The sequence below is a fragment of the Dendropsophus ebraccatus genome, chromosome 5 (assembly GCF_027789765.1).
Source record: "Dendropsophus ebraccatus isolate aDenEbr1 chromosome 5, aDenEbr1.pat, whole genome shotgun sequence".
Taxonomy (NCBI): Eukaryota; Metazoa; Chordata; class Amphibia; order Anura; family Hylidae; genus Dendropsophus; species Dendropsophus ebraccatus.
The window spans coordinates 141,539,191-141,562,587 of NC_091458.1; the positions used below are offsets into that span (position 1 = coordinate 141,539,191).

The 23,397-nt window shown below is 44.1% G+C and overlaps 1 protein-coding gene across 7 annotated transcripts in view; it reads right to left on the reverse strand.

The window, feature by feature from the left end:
- KLHL12 (kelch like family member 12) overlaps positions 1–18,248 on the reverse strand; it is a 35,633-nt gene extending 17,385 nt beyond the window's left edge. For 2 of the 7 annotated variants that reach the window (XM_069971490.1, XM_069971483.1), the window contains exons 1-7: positions 18,120–18,248; positions 13,761–13,873; positions 10,546–10,794; positions 6,885–7,038; positions 5,254–5,471; positions 294–443; positions 95–209 (exon numbers count right to left, since the gene is read on the reverse strand). In XM_069971490.1, the coding sequence (XP_069827591.1) occupies positions 95–209; positions 294–443; positions 5,254–5,471; positions 6,885–7,038; positions 10,546–10,743 (835 nt within the window). In that variant the 5' untranslated portion in view covers positions 10,744–10,794; positions 13,761–13,873; positions 18,120–18,248. Of the gene's footprint in view, positions 1–94; positions 210–293; positions 444–5,253; positions 5,472–6,884; positions 7,039–10,545; positions 10,795–13,755; positions 13,874–18,119 lie in introns of all 7 variants that reach the window. The other 5 variants (XM_069971489.1, XM_069971484.1, XM_069971487.1 and 2 more) reach the window with 5 other exon arrangements.
- Between the last annotated feature and the right edge of the window lie 5,149 nt (positions 18,249–23,397).

The following is a 23,397-nucleotide window of genomic DNA, read 5'->3' on the forward strand; positions in this document are numbered from 1 at the left end:
TGCCGGTTTTGCCGTAAAGCTCCATTTACATCAATGGAACTGAATTACGCAAAGATGTTATCGCAGCTAATTTTATAACTATTCCCAAACTTACCCAGACGCACTCGGGTTCTCGGGCCCTGCATCTGACTGCGCAACTCTGGACGCAAATGAAATTTCTTGGCCTCATCCACTAGGTCTCTGCATTGTAAACTACACCTGATTAGGGGCTGAAAAACATAAAAGGATATGGTGCATTACTATATAAGCAAAGACGACAACAGAATATCCATTTACACATGAACCCTCAGTACCTCAGTATCTATTACATCGGTGATGTAGCGTGGGGTCAGCAGAGGCATGCGCACATACTGAAGAAGCTGCGGGAGACATTTCTCTCTATGCTGTTTGTTATGTTTCACCCAGTTTATAACGGCCTCAAACACCGGCTCCTCAGAGTCAATCTGTGTGACAATTATTCAAATAATTAACAACAAGCCTATAAAACCTACAGCAGGTAACCACTGAAAAAAATTCTATCAGACTAGCAACTAAAAAAAAAATAAAAAATTATATAAATACACTACCGTTCAAAAGTTTGGTGTCACATTGAAATGTCCTTATTTTTGAAGGAAAAGCACTGTACTTTTCAATTAAGATAACTTTAAACTAGTCCTAACTTTAAACAAATACACTCTATACATTGCTTATGTGGTAAATGACTATTCTAGCTGCAAATGTCTGTTTTTTGGTGCAATATCTACATAGGTGTATAGAGGCCCATTTCCAGCATCTATCACTCCAGTGTTCTAATGGTACAATGTGTTTGCTCATTGGCTCAAAAGGCTAATTGATTATTAGAAAACCCTTATGCAATCATGTTCACACATCTGAAAACAGTCTAGCTGGTTACAGAAGCTACAAAACTGACCTTCCTTTGAGCAGATTGTGTTTCTGGAGCATCACATTTGTGGGGTCAATTAAACGCTCAAAATGGCCAGAAAAAGAGAACTTTCATCTGAAACTCGTCAGTCTATTATTGTTCTTAGAAGTGAAGACTAATCCATGCGAGAAATTTCTAAGAAATTGAAGATTTTCTACAACGGTGTGTACTACTCCCTTCAGAGGACAGCACAAACAGGCTCTAACCAGAGTAGAAAAATAAGTGGGAGGCCACGTTGCACAACTAAGCAAGAAGATAAGCACATTAGAGTGTCTAGTTTGAGAAACAGACGCCTCACAGTTCCCCAACTGGCATCTTCATTAAATAGTACCCGCAAAACACCAGTGTCAACATCTACAGTGAAGAGGCGGCTGTGGGATTTTGGGCTTCAGGGCAGAGTGGCAAAGAAAAAGCCATATCTGAGACTGGCCAATAAAAGAAAAAGATTAAGATGGGCAAAAGAACACAGACATTGGACAGAGGAAAACTGGAAAAAAGTGTTGTGGACGGATGAATCCAAGCTTGAGGTGTTTGGATCACAAAGAAGAACGTTTGTGAGACGCAGAACAACTGAAAAGATGCTGGAAGAATGCCTGACGCCATCTGTTAAGCATGGTGGAGGTAATGTGATGGTCTGGGGTTGCTTTGGTGCTGGTAAGGTGGGAGATTTGTACAGGGTAAAAGGGATTCTGAATAAGGAAGGCTATCACTCAATTTTGCAACGCCATGCCATACCCAGTGGACAGCGCTTGATTGGAGCCAATTTCATCCTACAACAGGACAATGACCCTAAACACACCTCCAAATTGTGGAAGAACTATTTACAGCAGAAGCAGGCAGCTGGTATTCTATCATAGGTAATGGAGTGGCCAGCGCAGGCACCAGATCTGAACCCCATTGAGCTGTTGTGGGAGCAGCTTGACCGTATGGTACGCCAGAAGTGCCCATCCAACCAATCCAACTTGTGGGAGCTGCTTCTAGAAGCGTGGGGTGCAATTTCTCCAGCTTACCTCAACAGATTAACAGCTTGAATGCCAAAGGTGTGCAATGCTGGAATTGCTTCAAAAGGAGGATTCTTTGACGAAAGCAAAGTTTGATGTAAAAACAATGTTATTTCAAATACAAATCATTATTTCTAACCTTGTCAATGTCTTGACTCTATTTTCTATTCATTTCACAACGTATGGTGGTGAATAAGTGTGACTTTTCATGGAAAACACAAAATCGTTTGGGTGACCCCAACTTTTGAACGGTAGTGTATATTTAATTTATTAGACACACACAGAAACATATAAAAACAAATATCTATTTATATACACACACAAACATACATATTTCCCCCCCCCCTGGACGTCCTATGGCAGCAGAACAATGGGTTAAGGAAATCCGGGCATAGAGATTGCAAAGCCTGTCTTCAGCTCTTGCCTGAGGACTCACAGATGTCTGTTTGAACTGTGATCTACCTCTAGTGGAAAGTGAATTTCAGTCTGAAGCTAAGCACTTCTTGCTGGTTCAAATGCCAGTTTACTAGCATACTAAAAGATTCAAAGCCTCCTAAAAAGGCTAGAGCATCAAAACCAAAATCTTCACCCTCTAGCACCTTATCTGACACGACTCCCTCCTCCAATTTAGACTATGAGATCCCAGAGGACTATTATCTATTCCATAAGGAAAATCTCAGAAAGCTTATTAAAGCTGTTAAATAGTACAGAGGAGTCTGAAAAGGACATTCAGAAGTCCAAGAGAGAGATGACCTGTATTATTTTCTCCATTCTACCTCTCTGGTAAAAGGATTTGTTCAAAAGGGACTTTAGAAGAAGTCCCTCTCAACCAAAGACTTCAAGGACTCTATTCCAGGGTGTTTACTGTACCCAAGACGAACGGAATATGCAGAAAAATTTCAAGATGGAAAACATAAAATCAGTGGTTGCCTGAGAGGAGAGTTCATTGCATTAAATGATTTTACGGATGCGTACCTGCACATCCTCATGCATCCATCCCACAGAAAGTTCCTGAGGGTCACCATTGAATGTGTGCGCGGCATAAAGCATCTCCAGTTCACTTGTCTTCCCTTCGGGCTGTGCTCTACCCAGAGAGTGTTCACCAAAGTGTTTGTGGCTCTGACAGGAGCCCTTCGCCTCAATGGAATTTAAGTCATTCCGTATTTAGACGACATCTCCGCCAGACATCTCCTGCGAGTTCATTTAGATGGTGCCTTTAAGTTCCTACAGAATCATGGATTTTCCCTCTCAAATTGTCCAGTACCTAAGCTTCATGGTGAACGCCTCTTAGATGTCTTTAACCCATTTGTCCAAAAGAATTGCAAAGATCAGAAATTAAGTAAGCAGGCTCATTCATCATCCACTTACATCAGTGAGGACAGCAACGAGAACTCAGGGTTGCCTTACCCCCGCCATAGATACAGTGTCCTGGCCCTGTGCTCACATAAGATCTCTGCAGGAGAACATTCTGTCGACATGGAACACCAGGTCCTCAACAAACCTTTTGTCATCTCTCACCATACTTGTCGGGATCTAAAATGATGGCTTCAGCCGTATCATCTTGAGAAATGAGTCTCTCTTCTTCCTCAAGAGAAGATAGTCCTCAGTTCGGATGTCTCCTTCTGGGCCTGTGGTGCCCATGTGGGCAACAGCTGGTTTAAAAAAACTTGGTCACCAGCAGAAAGAAGAATGTTTTCAAATTTGAAGGAGCTACGAGTGGTGAGGTTGTCCTTGATCCATTTTCATCATTTCCTTGTCTAAAAGGATATGCTGGTTCAGTCAGACAATATGGCAACTGTATTTTACTTCAGGAAGCAGGGAGGGACCAGGTGCTCTTCACTAATGAAGGAATACAATCTCTTATTTCGGTGGGTGGAACGCAACCTGAAATCCATTTCAGCGGTCCACATAAGGGGCTCTCTAAACATAGCAGCAGACTCTCTCAGGCATCACCTTCTACCAGGGAAATGGAGGCCGGACCCCAATGTTTTCAAGAAATTCACACAGAGATTTGGTCTACCGGAAGTGGATAAACTTGCCTCCAGGAGAAAAGGAAAGCTACAGAGGTTCTGTTCTCTGTCAATGCACCATCACCCGTTCACTCTAGATGGCATATGAATATCCAGGAGGAGGCTGTGTATGCTCATCCCTCGGATCTCTCTCATTCAGAAGACCTTAAAAAGGTGAAGCAGGACAAGTTGAAAGCTCTTCTAACCCTCCCTTTCTGTTCCCCGCGGGGCATGGTTCTCTCTCTTGTTAACTCTATTGAAAGGAAGATTTTGGAAGAGTCCTCTGCAATCGGTTCTCCTAACACACAGAGGAATATGTCATCCAGATCTCAAAAAGATTAATCTTATGGCCTGGTTGGTGAATTAAGCTCTCACCGCCTAGAAGGCTTCTCGGAACAAGTCATCAAAACCCTCTTAAATGCCAGAAAAACCAAGTACTCAGAAGACCTACTCAAGGATCGGGAGAATTTTCAAGAGCTCTCTTTCCTCTCCAGCGTTTTAGATCTCCTTACCAAACATTCCTTCATTTCCTTCAAGTGGGCCTCAAAAAGGGCTTGAAATTAATTAAAGCTTTAATTTAATGCCATAAATTCTTTTCTCCACATTAGATTCTCAGGAAACTCTAAGGCCAAAAAAAACCTTTAAAGTAGTTAAAAACCTATCCCCGCATGTAAGACATCCTATTCCATCGTGGAACTTGCACACAATTTTAAAACATCTAGCCCCTGCCCCTTTGAACCTTTGGAGGAAGCAGACAAAGTATTTGTCGTGGAAAACTCTGTTTCTGGTAGCCATGGCTTCTGCAAGGTGAGTAATTGAGCTACAGGCATTATTATCCAGGGAACCCTTTCAGAAGGATTTTCAGCTCTCGCATCAGAAGATCCTTCAGTCTCTCTGCTGGACATAAGAAGAGCAGTTTTGTGCTATCTGAACAGGGTAAAGCCTGTTAGAAGCTTTTTATAAGCTTATGCCAAAAAGCTTCCAAGCCAACTCTTGCAAGGTGGATCAGAAATGATATTTCCTTCTGCTATCTTCAGGAGGGTCTGAAGGTACCGCCTCATGTCAAGGCTCACTCTACCCTTCAACAGCTGCTTCCTGGGCCAAATCTAGATGTGTCCCTTCAGAGGAAATATGACTATAGGCTAGACAGGCACAACTCAGTGTGTCTCTTTTTACTCAAGCTGTGTATGGTGTCCTGACAGATCTATTGATTCATTGTTGTCAGTTAAGTTTCCTTTGCCTCGTTCTAGGGGACCTAAATTTAACCCAATGTTGTGCTGCCTACGGACACACACACACACACACACAATCACATGCGTACCTGAATCTCATCACATCGGATTAACTTCTCCACTTCTTCTTGATGCAGTAACATGAACTCTTCATGTTGTACCACCTCGGGGAAGTGCTTCTGGCTGTACACCTCCGCAGCCTGCATAAGGTCCAAGCAATTATGAGTCTCTGCAAAGTCACGAATCCCTAAACAGTTGGATGGATCAAGCTGAGACTCCAGAAAGTCACAGCACGCCTGCTTGACACCTGTGTGGCAGACCACATTATTAGCCATTACCTGATGCACTATGGTTAAAACACAGAGTGCTATAAAGGGGCACTCTGGAGAGACTCAACAATAAAAAAAGTTTTTTGCTAATACAGTTTTTTGCTTTAATAGAGTTATACTACTTTGTTGTTTTTTTTTACATATATACTTCCATTTAATGGCAGCAGTAAGGTGCCTCCTCTGCTGCCACCAAGACTTGTGTTGGGAACTGCAGTGCTGTCTAATGCCCCGATCCCCCGCTCTGTTCTGGCACTGCTGCACAGCACTATATCAAGCAGGGTCCCTACCCCCCCCCCCCCCCCCCCCATATACTGTATATTCTTAAATATGGAGGAGGCTGCTGCACAGTGCTATGCACAGCAGGGTCCCGTTTCCCCCATGTACCATATATTCTTATACACAATACTCAGGGGGAGAAGCTGCCTGACACGATCACTATGTCCAGCAGCCTCTGCATAGTTAGCGGAGAGCGCTATCAAAACTCCTTCTGCAGAGGCTACTGAACACAGCCATCGTGTCGGACAGTGACAGGTGACACCGCTGCAGCTTTTGACTGGCTCAGTGGATTTTACAGCAGCTAACCCAGCACACAGGAAGCTCAATGTGTCGAGTCTGGAAAAGAGGAGGTGAGCAGAGAAGATGGCAAGTATATTATTATGCCCCTCCCGCCCATAGAAAGTGTACCCCTGTCGGAACAAGTGCAGCACGAGAACAGTTAAGCCCCTGGGGGCAAGACTGTAAGCAAAGCTTTTCAAAAGCCAGCTTAAAAGCAGAAACCCCATACATAGCAGGGAATCCCGACTTTATGAGGAGATTTAATTCTCCTATACTTTAATATAGTGTAGTGCTCCTTACTGTACAGTGCTAGAAGGTTAAGTATTGATGCTATTGCATCACTACTTAACCTCTTACTCCGTGGACACACAGAGTGAACTGGCTTCAGAATAGGTGGCACACACCGACTCTCTACCGTGGAGTCGGTGTGTGCCATATGTGCGACTATTAAGTGTCGCACTTGATAAGATGCCTATTTTCAGCGCAAGCTCAAATAGCCATGATTGGTATACCCGGGGGAAAAGTTGTAAAATTTTGAGCAGCAATGCGGTTGTGCAATATTTTAGGACTTTTCTACGCAAAAAAAAGAATGGTCTATATTTCTGCTAAACCTCCCTAAATGTTTTGTTCAGATTACTCAGTCCTAGCGTGAGTTATCACACAATTGGGGCCTCTTTCGAGTGAATTTCCTTGTATAATCTTGTTCACATCATTATAACCAATGGAGCCCTGTAAAAACCCCACCTGTAAATGACTTAATACCAAACAGAATAGTCAATCATACCCTGTAACATGTTATAGTATAATCCCATCCATAGCATCTGTCATCGGCTCACCTTTTAGCTGAAGCAAACAGGCAGCTGGCAGGAGCTCCTGTACATTCTCTACAGTAACATGAACGGTCTCTGTATATACAAAGTCCAGTAGGATCTCCATGGTGGATGATGTGAGTCCCTGGATATCTACATAGGGTTTGCCTTTCTCAGATAACTGTGGGTAAAAGAGATATCAGTGTCCCTTTAGATCTATACAACTTCTGCCATTAGTTGTGACTGGTTTGGGGTCCGGCCGCTAGGACCCCGACGATCGTTACAACAAAGGGATCAAAAGTGATTGGCCGAAGTTGCGATAAGAAAGGTTTTCCTGCTTTCAGTCTCACGGGGATCTGATCTGGTGTTAGGCACAACAGGCAGATTCTTATTCTCACAAAAATCATCATTTAATCCATGCAATAAACCAGGGACCTCGGGTTATCGAGCCTCACCGCTCGTCCCCCACCCCTCTTCACGTCACAGCCTGGATTTCATGATGTTGCTGGTTTCAGATCACACACCGGCACCATGGATATCAGACACCTCACTGTGGGTGTACCGCAGAAATGACAGTGCTGACTAGTGATGAACATGACGGGTGCATGAGGCAGTGAGGGATGACTCCAGAAGCATCAGTGCCGCTTCACTCCGCCATTGTGCCAGTGCAGATGTGGTTGGTGAATCTACGCTAACTGAATTTAACCCCTAGTGACCAGGCTTAGTGTCCAAATAATTCTTCATTCCATTTTCTTAACTCTTAATTTTTTTCCTTGCTATAACCTATTTTTTCTTAGTTGACCTATAAGGGCTTGCAGGACTACTTAATTTGACAACATTTTGGGGTTCATAAAATTGACTGATTTTATTTATTTGGGGGAGGGGGGTTAGTAGTTTGGCGTAATAAGAACATTAATAATAATAATAATCATCCAGAACTTGTTAAAAAAATGTTTCAACGGGTCTTGATATCTAGCTTCAGGAATACACACAAAATATTTACAAAGGGAGGAAGAACCCCAAAAGCAAATCTTATCATTATAGATTTTGCAATCCTTACTCCCTTATTAAAGCACATGTACCATCAGATACGTCACTTTAGGGTTTATGACATCATCTTCGGTTATCTCCGGCGCGGGCCGACTCTTGATCACGTGACCGCACTTGCGATCATGTGACCTGAGGGCTCTGACGTTGTTTCCGGTCGCGGGTGACGCTTGCCGTCACATGACCGGCATAGACTCTCGTCTCTCTCCACCCACTCCTCTCTGCCATGATTTATTTTCCCTCTATCCCAGTCATCTCGTCATCAGGGTGAGTTATTGCACCTGTACTGGGTTATTCTTATTGGTTGAACTTGGATATAAAAGAACAGGCTTTCCCCTCACTACTCACATCCCTTGATAAAGCCACGCGAAACGCGCGTAGGGTGAGTAGGTGAGTGGGACTTGATTGAATATCGGCATCCTTCTCGGCCCATAATTATTTAATATGTTCTGGTGACTTCACCTTGTGTGTGGTACTTACTTACTATCCTCGGTATCTCCCAAGGCTTTGCCTGGGTATATATACTTCTTTTACTATTATTCACATTTATTTAGTTTGCCATCTAGTGGAGGCTGCCTGTATTCAATTCTATTTATTTTCATCAGCACTTTGTATGCACGTGCAATATATGATCCTATAAAGTATATTTATATGTCCCCTCATTGTTTGTTTTCCCATGTGTTCTGGGTTTGCTTCACTCCCTTCATTTTAATGAATTTTATAGAACATGAATTATTTAAATAAAGATTATGATAATATTCATTTGTGATTGTCCTGCATCTTTTTGATCCTTCATTGGATTTTCTTTTTTGTGGTGTTTGAAGTTATTGATGCATTGAGGACTATTTACCTTGGGCATCTTTTTTATCTATTTGTATTATTTTTTTATCTATTTGTATCATTAACAGATGCAGGGATGCCAGTGGAGCAGTCCTTTTTCTGAACCCTCGCCCGGTTCCCGCACACAGTGACTGTCTATTCCCTAGCACCAGCCCACCCCCGAGAACGTGGGGCAGGCCCGCCAGCCCCCAGTGTGATGAAAGCCGCATCACAAAGGGAAGATAGTCACACTGCGAGCCAGCAGACCTGTCCCTAGTGCTCGGGAATAGACCTGCGCCTTGCGCAGGAACTAGTCAGCAGTTCAGAAAAAGGACCGCTCCACTAGCATCCCTGCGCTGATGCAGGTGAGTTAATGTAAAAAAAAAACAAAGCAATGTACCAGGTGGTACATTCACTTTAAATCACTGACTTAAATAAAATTTAAAAAAAAACAAAAAAAAAAACGTTTGAGGGTATAAACCCACACACCGTATAAGCAGCGTATTTACTGCTGCGATAAGCAGCAAATACGCAGCAAACACGCAGCAGATTAGATGTAAATAACTGAACACAGCATCAAATCTGTACCAACAAATCTGCTGCGTATTTGCTGCGTATTTGTTGCGTATCTGCTGTGTATACGGTGTGTGGGTTTGTACCCTGAAATAAAAATACAAACAAGCTCTATACTCACTTTACTGATCTCACTTTACACACTCATGGCAATGCCTCCCTGGTCCCTCTGCTGGTCTCTGTCCACCCATATGGGCCCAATATTGAGGAGGAAGCGAGCGCTCGCAGACATGAAGGGGAGAGGAGCAGGGGGCCACTTGGAGCATCTGCCTGGACAATGTTCAGATTCTCTGGGTGGCTTACAGAAGAGATCGGTGGTCTGCTGCCACCACTCCTATTACATGTAGGGACCGTCAGCAGACCGCCACTATTGTCATTAGGATTTTATAACATGCTGAAAGACAACGATCAGCTGACATCGTGCATGAACATATTAACATAGTTAATAAGGTTGAAAGACGACAAGAGTCCATCAGGTTCAACCAAGGGAAAAGCGACTGTGTTGATCCAGGGAAAAACCAATATGAGACAGATGACAACTGCCCCATCACAGTGAGAAAATTCCTTCCCGACTCCTATCAGGATAATCCCTGGATCAACGTATCACCAGAAATCTAATGCCCATAACCTGTAATATTATATTTTTTTAAGAAAAGCATCCAGGCCTCCCTTGAACTTATTTAATGAATCGGCCATGACAGCATAATGTGGCAGTGAGTTCCATAGTCTCACTGCTCGTACAGTAAAGAATCTGCGTCGATACTGGTGGTGAAATCTTCTTTCCTCTAGACGTAGAGGATGCCCCCTTGTCATGGTTACAGTCCTAGGAGTAAATAGATCACTACAAAGCGTAAATAACCCCAAGCTTGATAACCTGTCTTGGTCCTGTAACCTGAGATACTACATCAAACGATTATTAGCCGATAATCATTAGGTGTAAATAGGACCCTAACCTTCAGCACATGGGTTGACAGATCAATGGCGGCTGGTAAAAAAGAGTGGCAGGGACCAGAAGCTGCTTCAGGAGGGCAAGGTAAGGAGAACAAACAGTTGTTTTTTTTGGTGCTTGAAATCTGCTCCAACAAAACACTTTTTTTGTTTTCCTATAAACTGAAATCTAAGGAGGAGACTAAACACATAATATGTCCCCTTTACTACAAGTTAAGATGATCTTTTTCCTTTTTTTACTCCATTTGGCGGACTGGTCTTTTTTTGTCTTTTTTTCCCCTCAGCTTTGGTCACTACTTACCTCACTAGTAAACATTGCACAGAAATAATCACTGCAGGCAGCCAGCACTATACGGTGAGCAGGGAAATCCTTCATGTTAACACGGAGCGTCACATCACATAACGTCTGACTCTTGCGCAAAGAGTTCATAGTATTAAGGATTGACTTGGCATGAGAGTTTGTCATGATGTCTTTGGGTGCCATCGCTTCAGTAGGCATGATGGAGTCTAAATACAAACAAGGTTAACCGGATATAAAGAAATCCAATTTCTATAGGAAAAAAAAAAAAAAAACAAGAATAAAAAAAAAGAATAAACTGGTAATATAAAATGGTAAAAAAAAAAGTGACAGGCATGAAACATTTTTTATTAGTTTATGAGCTCTACTGCCTACAGTGTACAAATATACAGTATACAATATATTGAGAAAGTCCACTGTCCTTACTAGTCATAAGCAAACATCGGAAAAACATCCATGTTCGTCCGCATGGCGAACACAAACACTCGAGCATTCAACTCCCAGCATGTGGAGAAAGTGAATGTCGCCTGAGGGCTGCCAGGAAAACACGGATACACTCTATGGCCTATGTCTATATCCATGTTTTCCAGGACTACTTCGGACGGCATCCATTTTCTCCAGACATCAGGAGTTGAATGCCAAGTGTTTCTGGTAGGCCACTGGTCCTGACAGGGACATTTTTCCAATGTTCGTTTATCACTAGTCCTTCCATTTTTCACATTTTGTTGAGACCTTGCGCTAAAACAAACAAAAAAAAAATGTTTTCAGCATCAATCTGCCCTTAACACCCCATAACATCAAAATTTTAGAATTTTTTGCACACATTTAGACTTGCTCCCAGCTCCTCCATTCATCTTGATCGTCTTTCTGATGTTCTACGTCTTCAACTTTTGTGTTGGGAACTGCAGGGCTGTCTAAGCCTTGCAGGTCCTAAAATCCTGCTCTGATCAAGCACTGCAAACACTGCATAGCGCTATACAGAGCAGGACCCCCCATGTACTGTCTATTCTTGTATACAGTTCCTGAAGAGGAAGGCTACAGACACGATCTCTGTGTGCAGCAGGCTCTATGCAGCTAGCTGTGATTGCTAATCCCGCTTGCTCTGTAAGTGGTTCAAGCTGAGCAAGCAGTAGCAGTCATTGTGGAGGGCTGCCACACACAGCAATTGTGTGGGTAGCCTTCCCTTCAGGAACTGTGTACAAGAATATACAGTACATGGGGGGGTCCTGTATAGCATTATGCTCCATCAGAGCAGGGGATTAGGAACTACAAGGCTTAAACAGCCCTGCCGTTCCCAACACAAAAGTTGGCGGCAGCAGGAGAGCGGGCAGTGTCATCCTTTACTGCGCCCACTTAAGGGAAGTGCAGATGTATATTAAAAAACATTCATTTTAATGAAGTTATATTACAAAGTAATAAAAAAAATATGTATTAGCAAAAAACAAAAAAAAAAAAAAAAAAAAACCTATAAAAGGAGAAGGCCAGAGATTTTGAAAATTTGGCAGCCAGCAGGGGCAGGGGGGAATTCGATTACAAGTGGGAACTTGCCTCTCCCCGTGCCTGTGGTGAGAAGTGGGACCCCCGCCGGGAGATATTTTCTCCCAAGTTGTGATGAGCAGCATCCCCGGTCACTGACTGGCTGAGAGGCCAGTCCATCAGCCGGGTCATGACATGTCAGCAGATCCCAGATCCCGGCACTCACCACAGGCATGAGGAACGGTACGTTCCTACTTGTAATCAAGTTCCCCCCTGCCGGATGCCGAACTTTAAAAGTCACTGGACTTCTCCTTCAATGATCTTTCACGAGCATGAACAATCCAGTTAAAAGGAAGCTGTCACTGAACTGCTGTTCTGTTACAGAGGAATCCTCCAGTAGGTTCAATAGCACCAGCAGCATGACCACCGGAAAAATGTCCCAATATTCATTTTTATCAATGTCCATATAACATATAATGTAATGCATGGTCACGCAGTGTTCTCCATAAAGAGTTATCCAGGATGATTAAAAACTACTGTGTGTGCTTATACGGTGTTTGAAATACGATGTGTATATTTTGGACTATCATGATAACTATGTACGCCTTTTTCTTTTTTCTTGGCTGTCCAGATTCACAGAGGTTCATCTGTATTTGTTTCTTATTCTATTAAAAAATCTTATAAATAAAGAACTAAAAAAACAAAAACAAAAACTACTGTGTGTAATAATGAAATTCAGCTCCATTCACTTGGAACTGAGCTGTAAAACCGCACACCCTACTGTGGTCATGTTTTCCTAGGCCTGGAGAACCTCTTTAGACCGTTCTTTAGCAAACGCACAATTATCCTGAATGGGGGATCCCCTCCCAAATATTAATGTAACTGTCTAGTAGGGTATTTGTAGGTTATCAGCTTCTATTACCCCTCTCTTAAAGGGAACCATTCACCCCGTGGCCCCCGTTAGAAACAGACATACAGTGACATAAAGGTCAATATACTTACCACATCGCTCCCGGTCCCGTCCCGGATCTCGTTGTTGACACGGAGAAATCGCCGATTCTTCTTCTCGCGCCCATTATGGTAATGAGCGCCGCCGGCCCGAAGTCCAGCCTTCTCCCCGCCTCCGACACTTGATTGACGCCGGGTCTTCTTCCTCCTCGTCTTCTTTCTTCTCGCCGGATCCCGCGCAGGCGCCGTGACGGTCGTTTTCGGCGCATGCGCAGTTCACAATTGAAGCCGCTCTGCAGCTCCACTGTTTACTGCGCGTGCGCCGATTGGCTCGAACACGCATCCTGTTTACCGCGCAGGCGCAGAAGAGGTGACGAGACCATCGCAGCGGCGCCTGCGCGGGAATTCGGCAGAAGACTGAAGACTGAAGACGTCAATCAAGTTCCAGGAGGCGTGGATGGGCGGCGACGAGAAGAGGACCTCATGAATAAGTTGGACTCGTCCGTCGTTTCCTATGGACGTTGGACTCATCTCAGCTCATTACCATAATGGGCGGGAGAAGAAGAATCAGCGATTTCTCCGTGTCAACAACGAGATCCGGGACGGGACCGGGAGCGATATGGTAAGTATATTGACCTTTATGTCACTGTATGTCTGTTTCTAATGGGGGCCACGGGGTGAATGGTTCCCTTTAACTCTCAGGGATCAGGACAGGCCTGCCTTCCTCTCAGCAGATACCAGGTGAATCACAAATGCAGTAAAGAGACGTCAGATGATATGATACAGCACCTTACCCGAGTCACCTGTTTAGTGGAAATGATCTTCAAGGCACAAAACTGCAGCACAGAAATCCAGGCAGCGCATGTTATCAGGCCGGAGGCTTCATCGCCCACCTCGAAATTTACTCCTAAGAATAAAACATTGATGAAACAACAGCTCATATTCTTTACTACAATTTACTTTACAGTACCATAAACTTAGGGCCATCCGACTGTGGCAAGGGGATGATTCTATCTCCCATACACAGAGAAGTGGATCCTGCCCTTCTACCTTTATATAGTATGCCCTAAGAAGCAGCATGGGTGACATTACAGAGTAAGCTGTGATCACGCCCTGGGGTGACATCTAGTACATCTTACAGGGTAGATCACAGTTTGGCACAATTCATATGGCAGAATAAACGTATTTGTCTATTTACTGCCACTTCAATGTGTTACGATCTGAGGGAGGAATGAAAACTTAGGGGGAGATTTATGAAAGGGTGTAAATATACACCTGATGTAAACTGCCCACAACAACCAATCACAGCTCCTTTTTTATTCTACCAGAGCTGAAAGCTGAGCTGTGATTGGTTGCTGTGGGCAGTTTACACCAGGTGTATATTTACACCCTTTCATAAATCTCCCCCTAAGACCTCAAATAGGGCCTGGACCGCATTGGGTGGATAGAGTTCCCCATCTCTTGCTTACACGATCGGTTACTATGGGCAGTTTTCATAAATCGGGTTATAGATGGTCTTCTGAAATCCAGTAAGGTAGCGGCCAATGACACAGTGACAGAGACTTTCTGCACAGGAGCACAGAAATCACGGATGCTCCCCATTGCAGAACCACCATATAGTCGTTGCTAGAGATAAGCGCAACTCAAACATGCTGTATTGAGATATAGGCTGTATCCATCAGGACTCCCTAGGGCTGCATCCAACTTCTGCAGCGGCCGGTAATCCCGTGCTGCAGCATATCCAGCATGCTTGTTGCGCTCATCTCTAGTGGTTGCATTTAGGTTCTTAATAAGTAGCAAATCCCCATAGAAAACCTCTCCTGCTCTGGACAGTTCCAGACATGGACAGAGATGGCAGCAGAGAACACTGTGTCGGATTGGAAAAAGTACACATTTCCTGTACGACATACGGCAGCTGATAAGTACTGGATGACCGTAGATTTTTTTTATAGAATAGAAGTAAATGACAAATCTATATAACTTTCTGGCACCAGTTGATTTATAATAAAAAAAAGCATTTAAAGCAAATGTACCATCAGGTACAGCAATCTTTTATTTATTTTTACCTGCTGAGTGCTGTTCTCCGGGCTCCGGCCGGGCTCAATGCATTGGAGGTGGGCCTGGCAGCCCCCCAGTGAGATGGTATCCCCTCCCCTCTGTGACGTGGCAGTGTTAATTCTAATAGAGGTGTTTCATAGAGCAGAGGGTTTATCGGCAAACTGGAGGACCACGGGCCCAGCTCCAATGCACAGAGGCCGGCCGGTGTATAAGAAGACAATGACGGCTTTGAAGATCCACGGATAATGATGTTAGAGTGGGCAATACACAGTATTAGGAACTGGAGGGCGAAAACTTTTGATCAGGGTCATTTGAGTGAGAGAAAACACAGCAGTGGCTTCACCCAACCACTAACCAATGGGAAAAGGTTTTGTCTTATTCGTGTATGCAATAAACAAACAGAGATGGTGGGAGCTACTACAAATTTATAAGGGGGATGCTGCCAATGTCCTTATACCAGAACATATACTACACAAGACAGAAAGACAGAAACAGGCGCACCCACAAAATAATAGTATGTAAATCTTGATATCTTTATTATGTATACAAAAAACAGCAAATGGACATACACTTAAAAACACTTAAAAACCCAATCCGGGAAAACCATCACAGGGAATATACGTAATAATGTACGTGTCCCTCTAGCCGCAGCCCCAAAATCAATACCTATCAGGCCCTATATCCTATTGTAAACTGATAAGCTGAAACATCCTGACTTATCACAATAATCCTGTCATAAAGTGCACGTGCTCACAAAAGTATCAACAACTCATCAATAAAACATACAGCAGTAGTAATGTGAGAAATGTAATTCAAAAACAAAATATTTCATGTGCATCTCCCCCCAAAGGAAAGTGACCAAGTGCATAACCTATCATATAATGGCAGAAAGTCAGGGTCAACACCATGTAAACTGGTAAAATATCACCAAGGGCTCTGAAATGGGGCTCCGGTCTGTAACCGGAGATGCACATGAAATATTTTGTTTTTGAATTACATTTCTCACATTACTACTGCTGTATGTTTTATTGATGAGTTGTTGATACTTTTGTGAGCACGTGCACTTTATGACAGGATTATTGTGATAAGTCAGGATGTTTCAGCTTATCAGTTTACAATAGGATATAGGGCCTGATAGGTATTGATTTTGGGGCTGCGGCTAGAGGGACACGTACATTATTACGTATATTCCCTGTGATGGTTTTCCCGGATTGGGTTTTTAAGTGTTTTTAAGTGTATGTCCATTTGCTGTTTTTTGTATACATAATAAAGATATCAAGATTTACATACTATTAGGCCCCGTTCCCACTGAGCAAAGCTAGCGGAATTCCGCGACGGAATTGTCCGCCGCGGAATGCCGTTAGCCTCCCGCTCATAATGGGACTCTATGGGAGGCGCGCGCTGCTGCTCTGTCCGCGCTGAAGAATGAACATGTTCATTCTTCAGCGCGGACAGGGCAGGAGCGCTCGCCTCCCATAGAGTCCCATTATGAGCGGGAGGCTAACGGCATTCCGCGGCGGACAATTCCGTCGCGGAATTCCGCTAGCTTTGCTCAGTGGGAACGGGGCCTTATATTATTCGTGTATGCAAACATTTGAGCACAACTGTCACTAAAGACGGCATTTTATTTGCGGTCACTAAAGACGTCTCTCTGCTCTCTATATAACGCTGTCACTAGAGCCATCTCCCTGCTCTCTACAGCTGTCTCCATCTCACTGCTCTCTATATAACTCTGTCACTAAAGCAGTCTCACTGCTCTCTATATAACCCTGTCACTAAAGCAGTCTCACTGCTCTCTATATAACCCTGTCACTAAAGCAGTCTCACTGCTCTCTATATAACCCTGTCACTAAAGCAGTCTCACTGCTCTCTATATAACACTGTCACTAGAACCATCTCCCTGCTCTCTATACAACGCTGTCACTAGAGCTGTCTCCATCTCTCTGCTCTCTATATAACGCTGTCACTAGAGTTGTCTCCCTGCTCTCTATATAACGCTGTCACTAGGGTTGTGTCTCTGCTCTCTATATAACGCTGTCACTAGAGCCATCTCTCTGCTCTCTATATAACGCTGTCACTAGAGCTGTCTCTCTGCTCTCTATATAACGCTGTCACTAGAGCCATCTCTCTGCTCTCTATATAACGCTGTCACTAGAGCTGTCTCTCTGCTCTCTATATAACGCTGTCACTAGAGTTGTCTCTCTGCTCTCTATATAACACTGTCACTAGAGTTGTCTCTCTGCTCTCTATATAACGCTGTCACTAGAGCTGTCTCTCTGCTCTCTATATAACGCTGTCACTAGAGCTGTCTCTCTGCTCTCTATATAATGCTGTCACTAGAGCTGTCTCCATCTCTCTGCTCTTTATATAATGCTGTCACTAGAGCTGTCTCCATCTCTCTGCTCTCTATATAACACTGTCACTAGGGTTGTCTCCATCTCTCTGCTCTCTATATAACACTGTCACTAGGGTTGTCTCCATCTCTCTGCTCTCTATATAACACTGTCACTAGAGCTGTCTCTTTGCTCTCTATATAACACTGTCACTAGAGTTGTCTCTCTGCTCTCTATATAACGCTGTCACTAGAGACATCTCTCTGCTCTCTATATAACACTGTCACTAGAGACATCTCTCTGCTCTCTATATAACACTGTCACTAGAGCCATCTCTCTGCTCTCTATATAACACTGTCACTAGAGCCATCTCTCTGCTCTCTATATAACACTGTCACTAGGGTTGTCTCCATCTCTCTGCTCTCTATATAACACTGTCACTAGAGTTGTCTCTCTGCTCTCTATATAACACTGTCACTAGAGTTGTCTCTCTGCTCTCTATATAACGCTGTCACTAGAGACATCTCTCTGCTCTCTCTATAACACTGTCACTAGAGACATCTCTCTGCTCTCTATATAACGCTGTCACTAGAGCCATCTCTCTGCTCTCTATATAACACTGTCACTAGAGTTGTCTCTCTGCTCTCTATATAACACTGTCACTAGAGTTGTCTCTCTGCTCTCTATATAACGCTGTCACTAGGGTTGTCTCCATCTCTCTGCTCTCTATATAACGCCGTCACTAATCAGCCGCATGTCTACCTTGCCATAACACCAAGAACCGCCCGCCTTCCGGTAACTTCTCAGGACATCACCGGACTCTCCTCTCTATAACCGTTTTCCGCACCGACTGTTTTGGCCGGCGATCACTGATGACCTGTCTGCGGTTCCTGGGAAATCTCCACATAGAGCGATAACGAGACTTACCGGAAGTGTCTGCAGACATGCCGCCGCCATTTTGTCGGAGACCACATTTACCCGCAGTGAAACCTGCGTCCTACACAAATATGGATACCAGAAAGGACAATATCTTTTTATATACAATGTTTTATATTCAATATACTGCGAATGAGAGGGCACAATGCTGCTGGGGGATGGACAAGCTGACAGCATATTCTGAATGTGTGAGCTACAGGGGGGTCAAACTCAGGCCCTCCAGCAGTTGCAGAACTACAATTCCCATCATGCCATCAGGATTTGTAGTTTTAGAACTAGAATTGTAGTTTTGCAACCGCTGGAAATCCTGAGTTTGACACTTGTTGTGTCCCTGCTGCAGGGAGGACCCACCAAGTGCAATGACAACCTATATTACTGCTTATACTGGGACTAGAGATGAGCGCATGCTGGAGTCCGTTCAACATTCGATTATTAGTGGCTGAAGAAGTTGAATGCCGCCCTAGGAAGTCCTGGGAGTCCCCAGTACTTAATCCAACTTCTTCAGCCACTGGTAACAGCAGATTTCGATTAACCCCTTAAGGACAGAGCCTGAAATGGCCTTAATGACAGAGACAAATTTTATGAATATGACCAGTGTCACTTTAGTCATTAATAACTTCGGGATGCTTTTACCTATCCGGCTGATTCTGAGATTGTTTTCTCGTGACATATTGTACTTTACATTTCTGGTAAATTGGAGTCGATACTCATAACAAATCTTTATGAAAAAAACCCAAATAATGTGAAAAAATGTGAAAAAATGCATTTTTCCAACTTTGAAACTTTTTTGCGTATACAGAAAGTGGTTATACCACATAAATTATATATTAAATAGCATTAGCAACATGTCTACTTTATGTTGGCGGCATTTATTAAACTATCTTTCATTTTTTTTAGACGATAGGAAGCTTAAAACATTAGCAGCAAATTTCCAAATTTTCAGTAAAATTTCAAAATCAGATATTTTTAGGGACCTGTTCAGGTTTAAAGTGTATTTGAGGGGCCTGTATGTTAGAAAGCCCCACAAAGCACCCCATTTCAGAAACTGCACCCCCCAAACTCTGCAAAAGCATATCCAGAAAGTGTTTTAACCCTTTAGGGGAGTCACAGAAATAAAAGCTAAGTGTGTAAGGAATTTGAAAATTTTAATTTTCTGTGCAGAGATTTTATTGTAATCCAATATTTTTCATAATTATAAACCTATTACCAGAGAAATGCACCCCAATAATTATTGCCCCGTTTCTGCAGTTTATAGAAATACCCCATATGTGGCCCTATTGCGCTATTTGACGCAACCACAAGCCTCAGATATAAGGGAGCGCCTAGTGAATTTCAACGCCTCCGTTATATTTGGTCATTTTTGACTGTACCACTTCAGGTTGGCAGAGGCTCTGGGGTGCCAAAACCTAAAAAAACACCCCTAAAGTGACACCATTTAGAAAACTACACCCCTCAAGGAATGTAACAAGGGGTGCGGTGAGCATCTGGACCCCACAGGTGCTTCACAGATTTTCCGAACAATATGGCGTGAAAAAAGAAAAATTTATTTTTTACACTAAAACGTTGTTCTAGCCTTCAATTTTTCATTTTCTTAAAGGGATAAGAGGCAAAAAAAGACACAAAACGTGTAGCGCAGTTTCTCCCGAGTACAGAAATACCCCACATGTGGCGATAGAGTGCCAGGGGGGCGCAGGACGAGCCTCCAAAGGGAAGGAGCGCCAATTGGCTTTTGGAAGCTGAATTTCACTGAAAAGGATTTCAAGGGCCATGTCGCATTTACAGAGCCCTCGTGCTGCCAAGACACTGGAAACCCCCCACAAGTGATTCCATTCTGGAAACTACACCCCTCAAGGAATCTAACAAGGGGTGCAGTGAGCATATGGACCCCACTGGTGACGGGCACAAATGTGGAACAATGTGACGTGAAAGGGAAAAATTTCATTTTTTCACTTTCATGGCACAAATGTGCCCGTCATCAAGGGGTCCATATCCTCACTGCACCCCTTGTTAGATTCCTTGAGGGGTGTAGTTTCCAGAATGGGGTCACTTGTGGGGGGTTTCCAGTGTTTTGGCAGCACAAGGGCTCTGTAAATGAGACATGGCGTTCATCATCCATTCTAGCCAAATCCAACCTCCAAAATCCAAATGGCGCTCCTTCCCTTCGGAGGCTTGCCCTGCGCCCACATGGCGCTTTATGTCCACATGTGGGGTATTTACGGACTCGGGGGAAATTGCTCTACACATATTGTGTGTTTTTTTCTCTTTTAACCCCTTGTGAAAATGATAAATTCAAGGCTAAACCAACATTATAGTGTAAAAAATGTAATATTTCATTTTCACGCCACATTGTTCCACATTTGTGCCCGTCACCAGTGGGGTCCATATGCTCACTACACCCCTTGTTACATTCCTTGAGGGGTGTAGTTTCCATAATGGGGTCACTTGTGGGGGGTTTCAACTGTCTTGGCAACACAGGGGCCTTTTGAATGCAACATGGCCCCTCGAAATCCATTCCATCCAAATCCAGCCTTCAAAAACCAAATGGCGCTTCTTCCCTTTGGAGGCTTACCCTGCACCCGCATGGCGCTTTATGTCCACATGTGGGGTATTTCCGTACTCAGGAGAAATTGCTCTACACATTAAATGTTTTTTTTTATCTTTTAACCCCTTGTGAAAATGAAAAAACATGACAAGATTAATGATTTAGAGTAAAAATTTTACAAAAATTACACTAAATGTTGGTCTAGCCTTGATTTTTTTCCATTTCCACAAGGGGTTAAAAAAGAAAATGAACACAAAACGTGTAGGGTAGTGTCCCCTGAGTACGAAAATACCCCACATGTGGGCATAATGTGCCATATGGGCACAGGGCAAGTCACCAAAGGGACAGAGCGCCATTTAGAGGCTGGAATGGAGGATGGAGGCCATGTCGCAATTACAAAGCTCCTGTGCTGCCAGGACAGTAGAAACCCCCGACAAGTGACCCCATTCTGGAAACTACACCCCATAAGGAATCTAACAAGGGGTGCAGTGAGCATATGGACCCCACTGGTGACGGGCACTTACGTAGAACATGTGCCGAGAAAATAAAAAATACAATTTTTTTCATTTTCACGTCCCAAATGTGGCCGTCACCAGGGGGCCATATCCCCGCTGCCCCCCTTGTTAGATTCCTTATGGGGTGTAGTTTCCAGAATGGGGTCACTTGTGGGGGGTTTCTACTGTCCTGGCCGCACAGAGGGTTTGTAATTGCATCATGGCATCCTCTAATGGGAATGGCGGCCATACCTATTTAGCTGGGGAAAAGGGACAATTCTAATTTATTTGGGGGTATTAGGGCAATTATTAGTTTATAAGGTTGGAAATGACAGGTGTCCATCAAACTCAACCTGTGTTGATCCAGAGGAAGGCAAAAAACCCTCGTAATGCAGACGACAGTAGCCTCATCACAGGGGAAAAATTCCTTCCTGACTCCATAATGGCGATCAGAATAATCCCTGGACCAACGTGACCCCTGAAATAGGAATAAGGGACAGAATTTAGATAATGTAGAACCCCAGTGACGTGTGGTACGCCTTGAAGCGATCCAGTATGCAGAGGCCGGGGTGATCAGGACAGGCGTCACACTGGAAATGGTGTCCTTCCTGATCCCCCTGTTACGCCACACTCTCCACTTCTTCTGGGGTCTCCCTTTCTCCAGTGTGGGGGACGTCACCTGGAAAATGTTGTCCTGGTGCGATACGGGGTCCTTCATATCCAGAAGCGCTGGGTCCGCTCCATGGCTGCTAAATATTAGGGCTCTATTACTGCTTCTGATATTTACGGATCGTGCCGCAAGCTACAGTAGCTCGGGCAGCGAGGGACCGGAAGAGGGGGTGCTGGTATAAAAGTTATCCCCGTACAGGTGGTAACCTTTATCCAGCAGTGGGAAGATCAGTTCCCGGACGATCTCCCCACTAACTCGGAGGATGGGGGGGGAGGGGGCATCTGGGGGCTGGATTCGAGTGTCCCTTCCTTCATACACTCTAAGGGTACGTGCACACTGCGGAATCGCAACAGATAACCCTTCGTGCATTCCGCAGCTGGCACCCACCGGCGGACTGATGCAGGCGCACGTCTCCACACGTGTCATAGACTCCATTCTATGCACGGGCGGATTCCGCTCTCCGTCCAATGTGTTCATTCTTTGGATGGACGACGGATTCCGCCCGTGCATAGAATGGAGTCTATGACACGGGTAGAGACATGCGCCTCCATCAGTCCGCCGGTGGGTGCCAGCTGCGGAATGCACAAAGGGTTATCCTTCTCCATTCTGCAGTGTGCACGTACCCTAAATCTGTAAGTGTACCCAGAGGTACGCTCACACAGTTTGTAGAATTTCACACCATACCGTCATCTCTTATTGGGACGGTTCTGGCGGAAAAGACGTGTCTGGGGGGCAGCGTACGCTATGCTACCCCCCAGACATGTCACTGGATGATGAGGATGATGAGGATGAATGGAGGAAAGAAGGATCCCCCCATTCATCCTCACTGGCTGTTTCGGTGTCGGAGGCAATAATAGCGTATCCCTCTGACGCCGAAAACACCCTGGGGGTCATCTTTATACGGGGATTGGTATATGGGGTATGTAGTGGTGTAGTGTCAAACTTTATTCAATGTAGTGTGGTGTAATGTAGTGTTTTTTACGTGTTTTTTTACAGTAAGTATAAAAAAAAAAACCTACGCCAACAAAGGAGTTGCTGCTAAATGCCGCACTTATGTGCGGCACTTATAAGCAGACCGTGGCAGTAGGATATAGAAAAAAAACACCCTACGCCAAAAAGGAGGAGTTGCTGATTAGCAGCGCACTTTCGTGCGATGCTGATCAACACTCAGCGGCGATAGGGTGCGGAAAATAGAAAAAAAAAAATTTGAAAAAAAAAAAAATAAAAAAATTCTACATTCTGAATTTCCCTGTAGCTGCTGATAAGTGTATTACACATATCAGCCGCTAGGGGGCAGCAGAGCGCAAAATACGGAAAGAGCCGACGCTGGAGCCGAAAATAGCCGAGAGAAGCCGAACGTGACGTCACGGAAGAAGCCGAAGACCCGAACGAAGACGA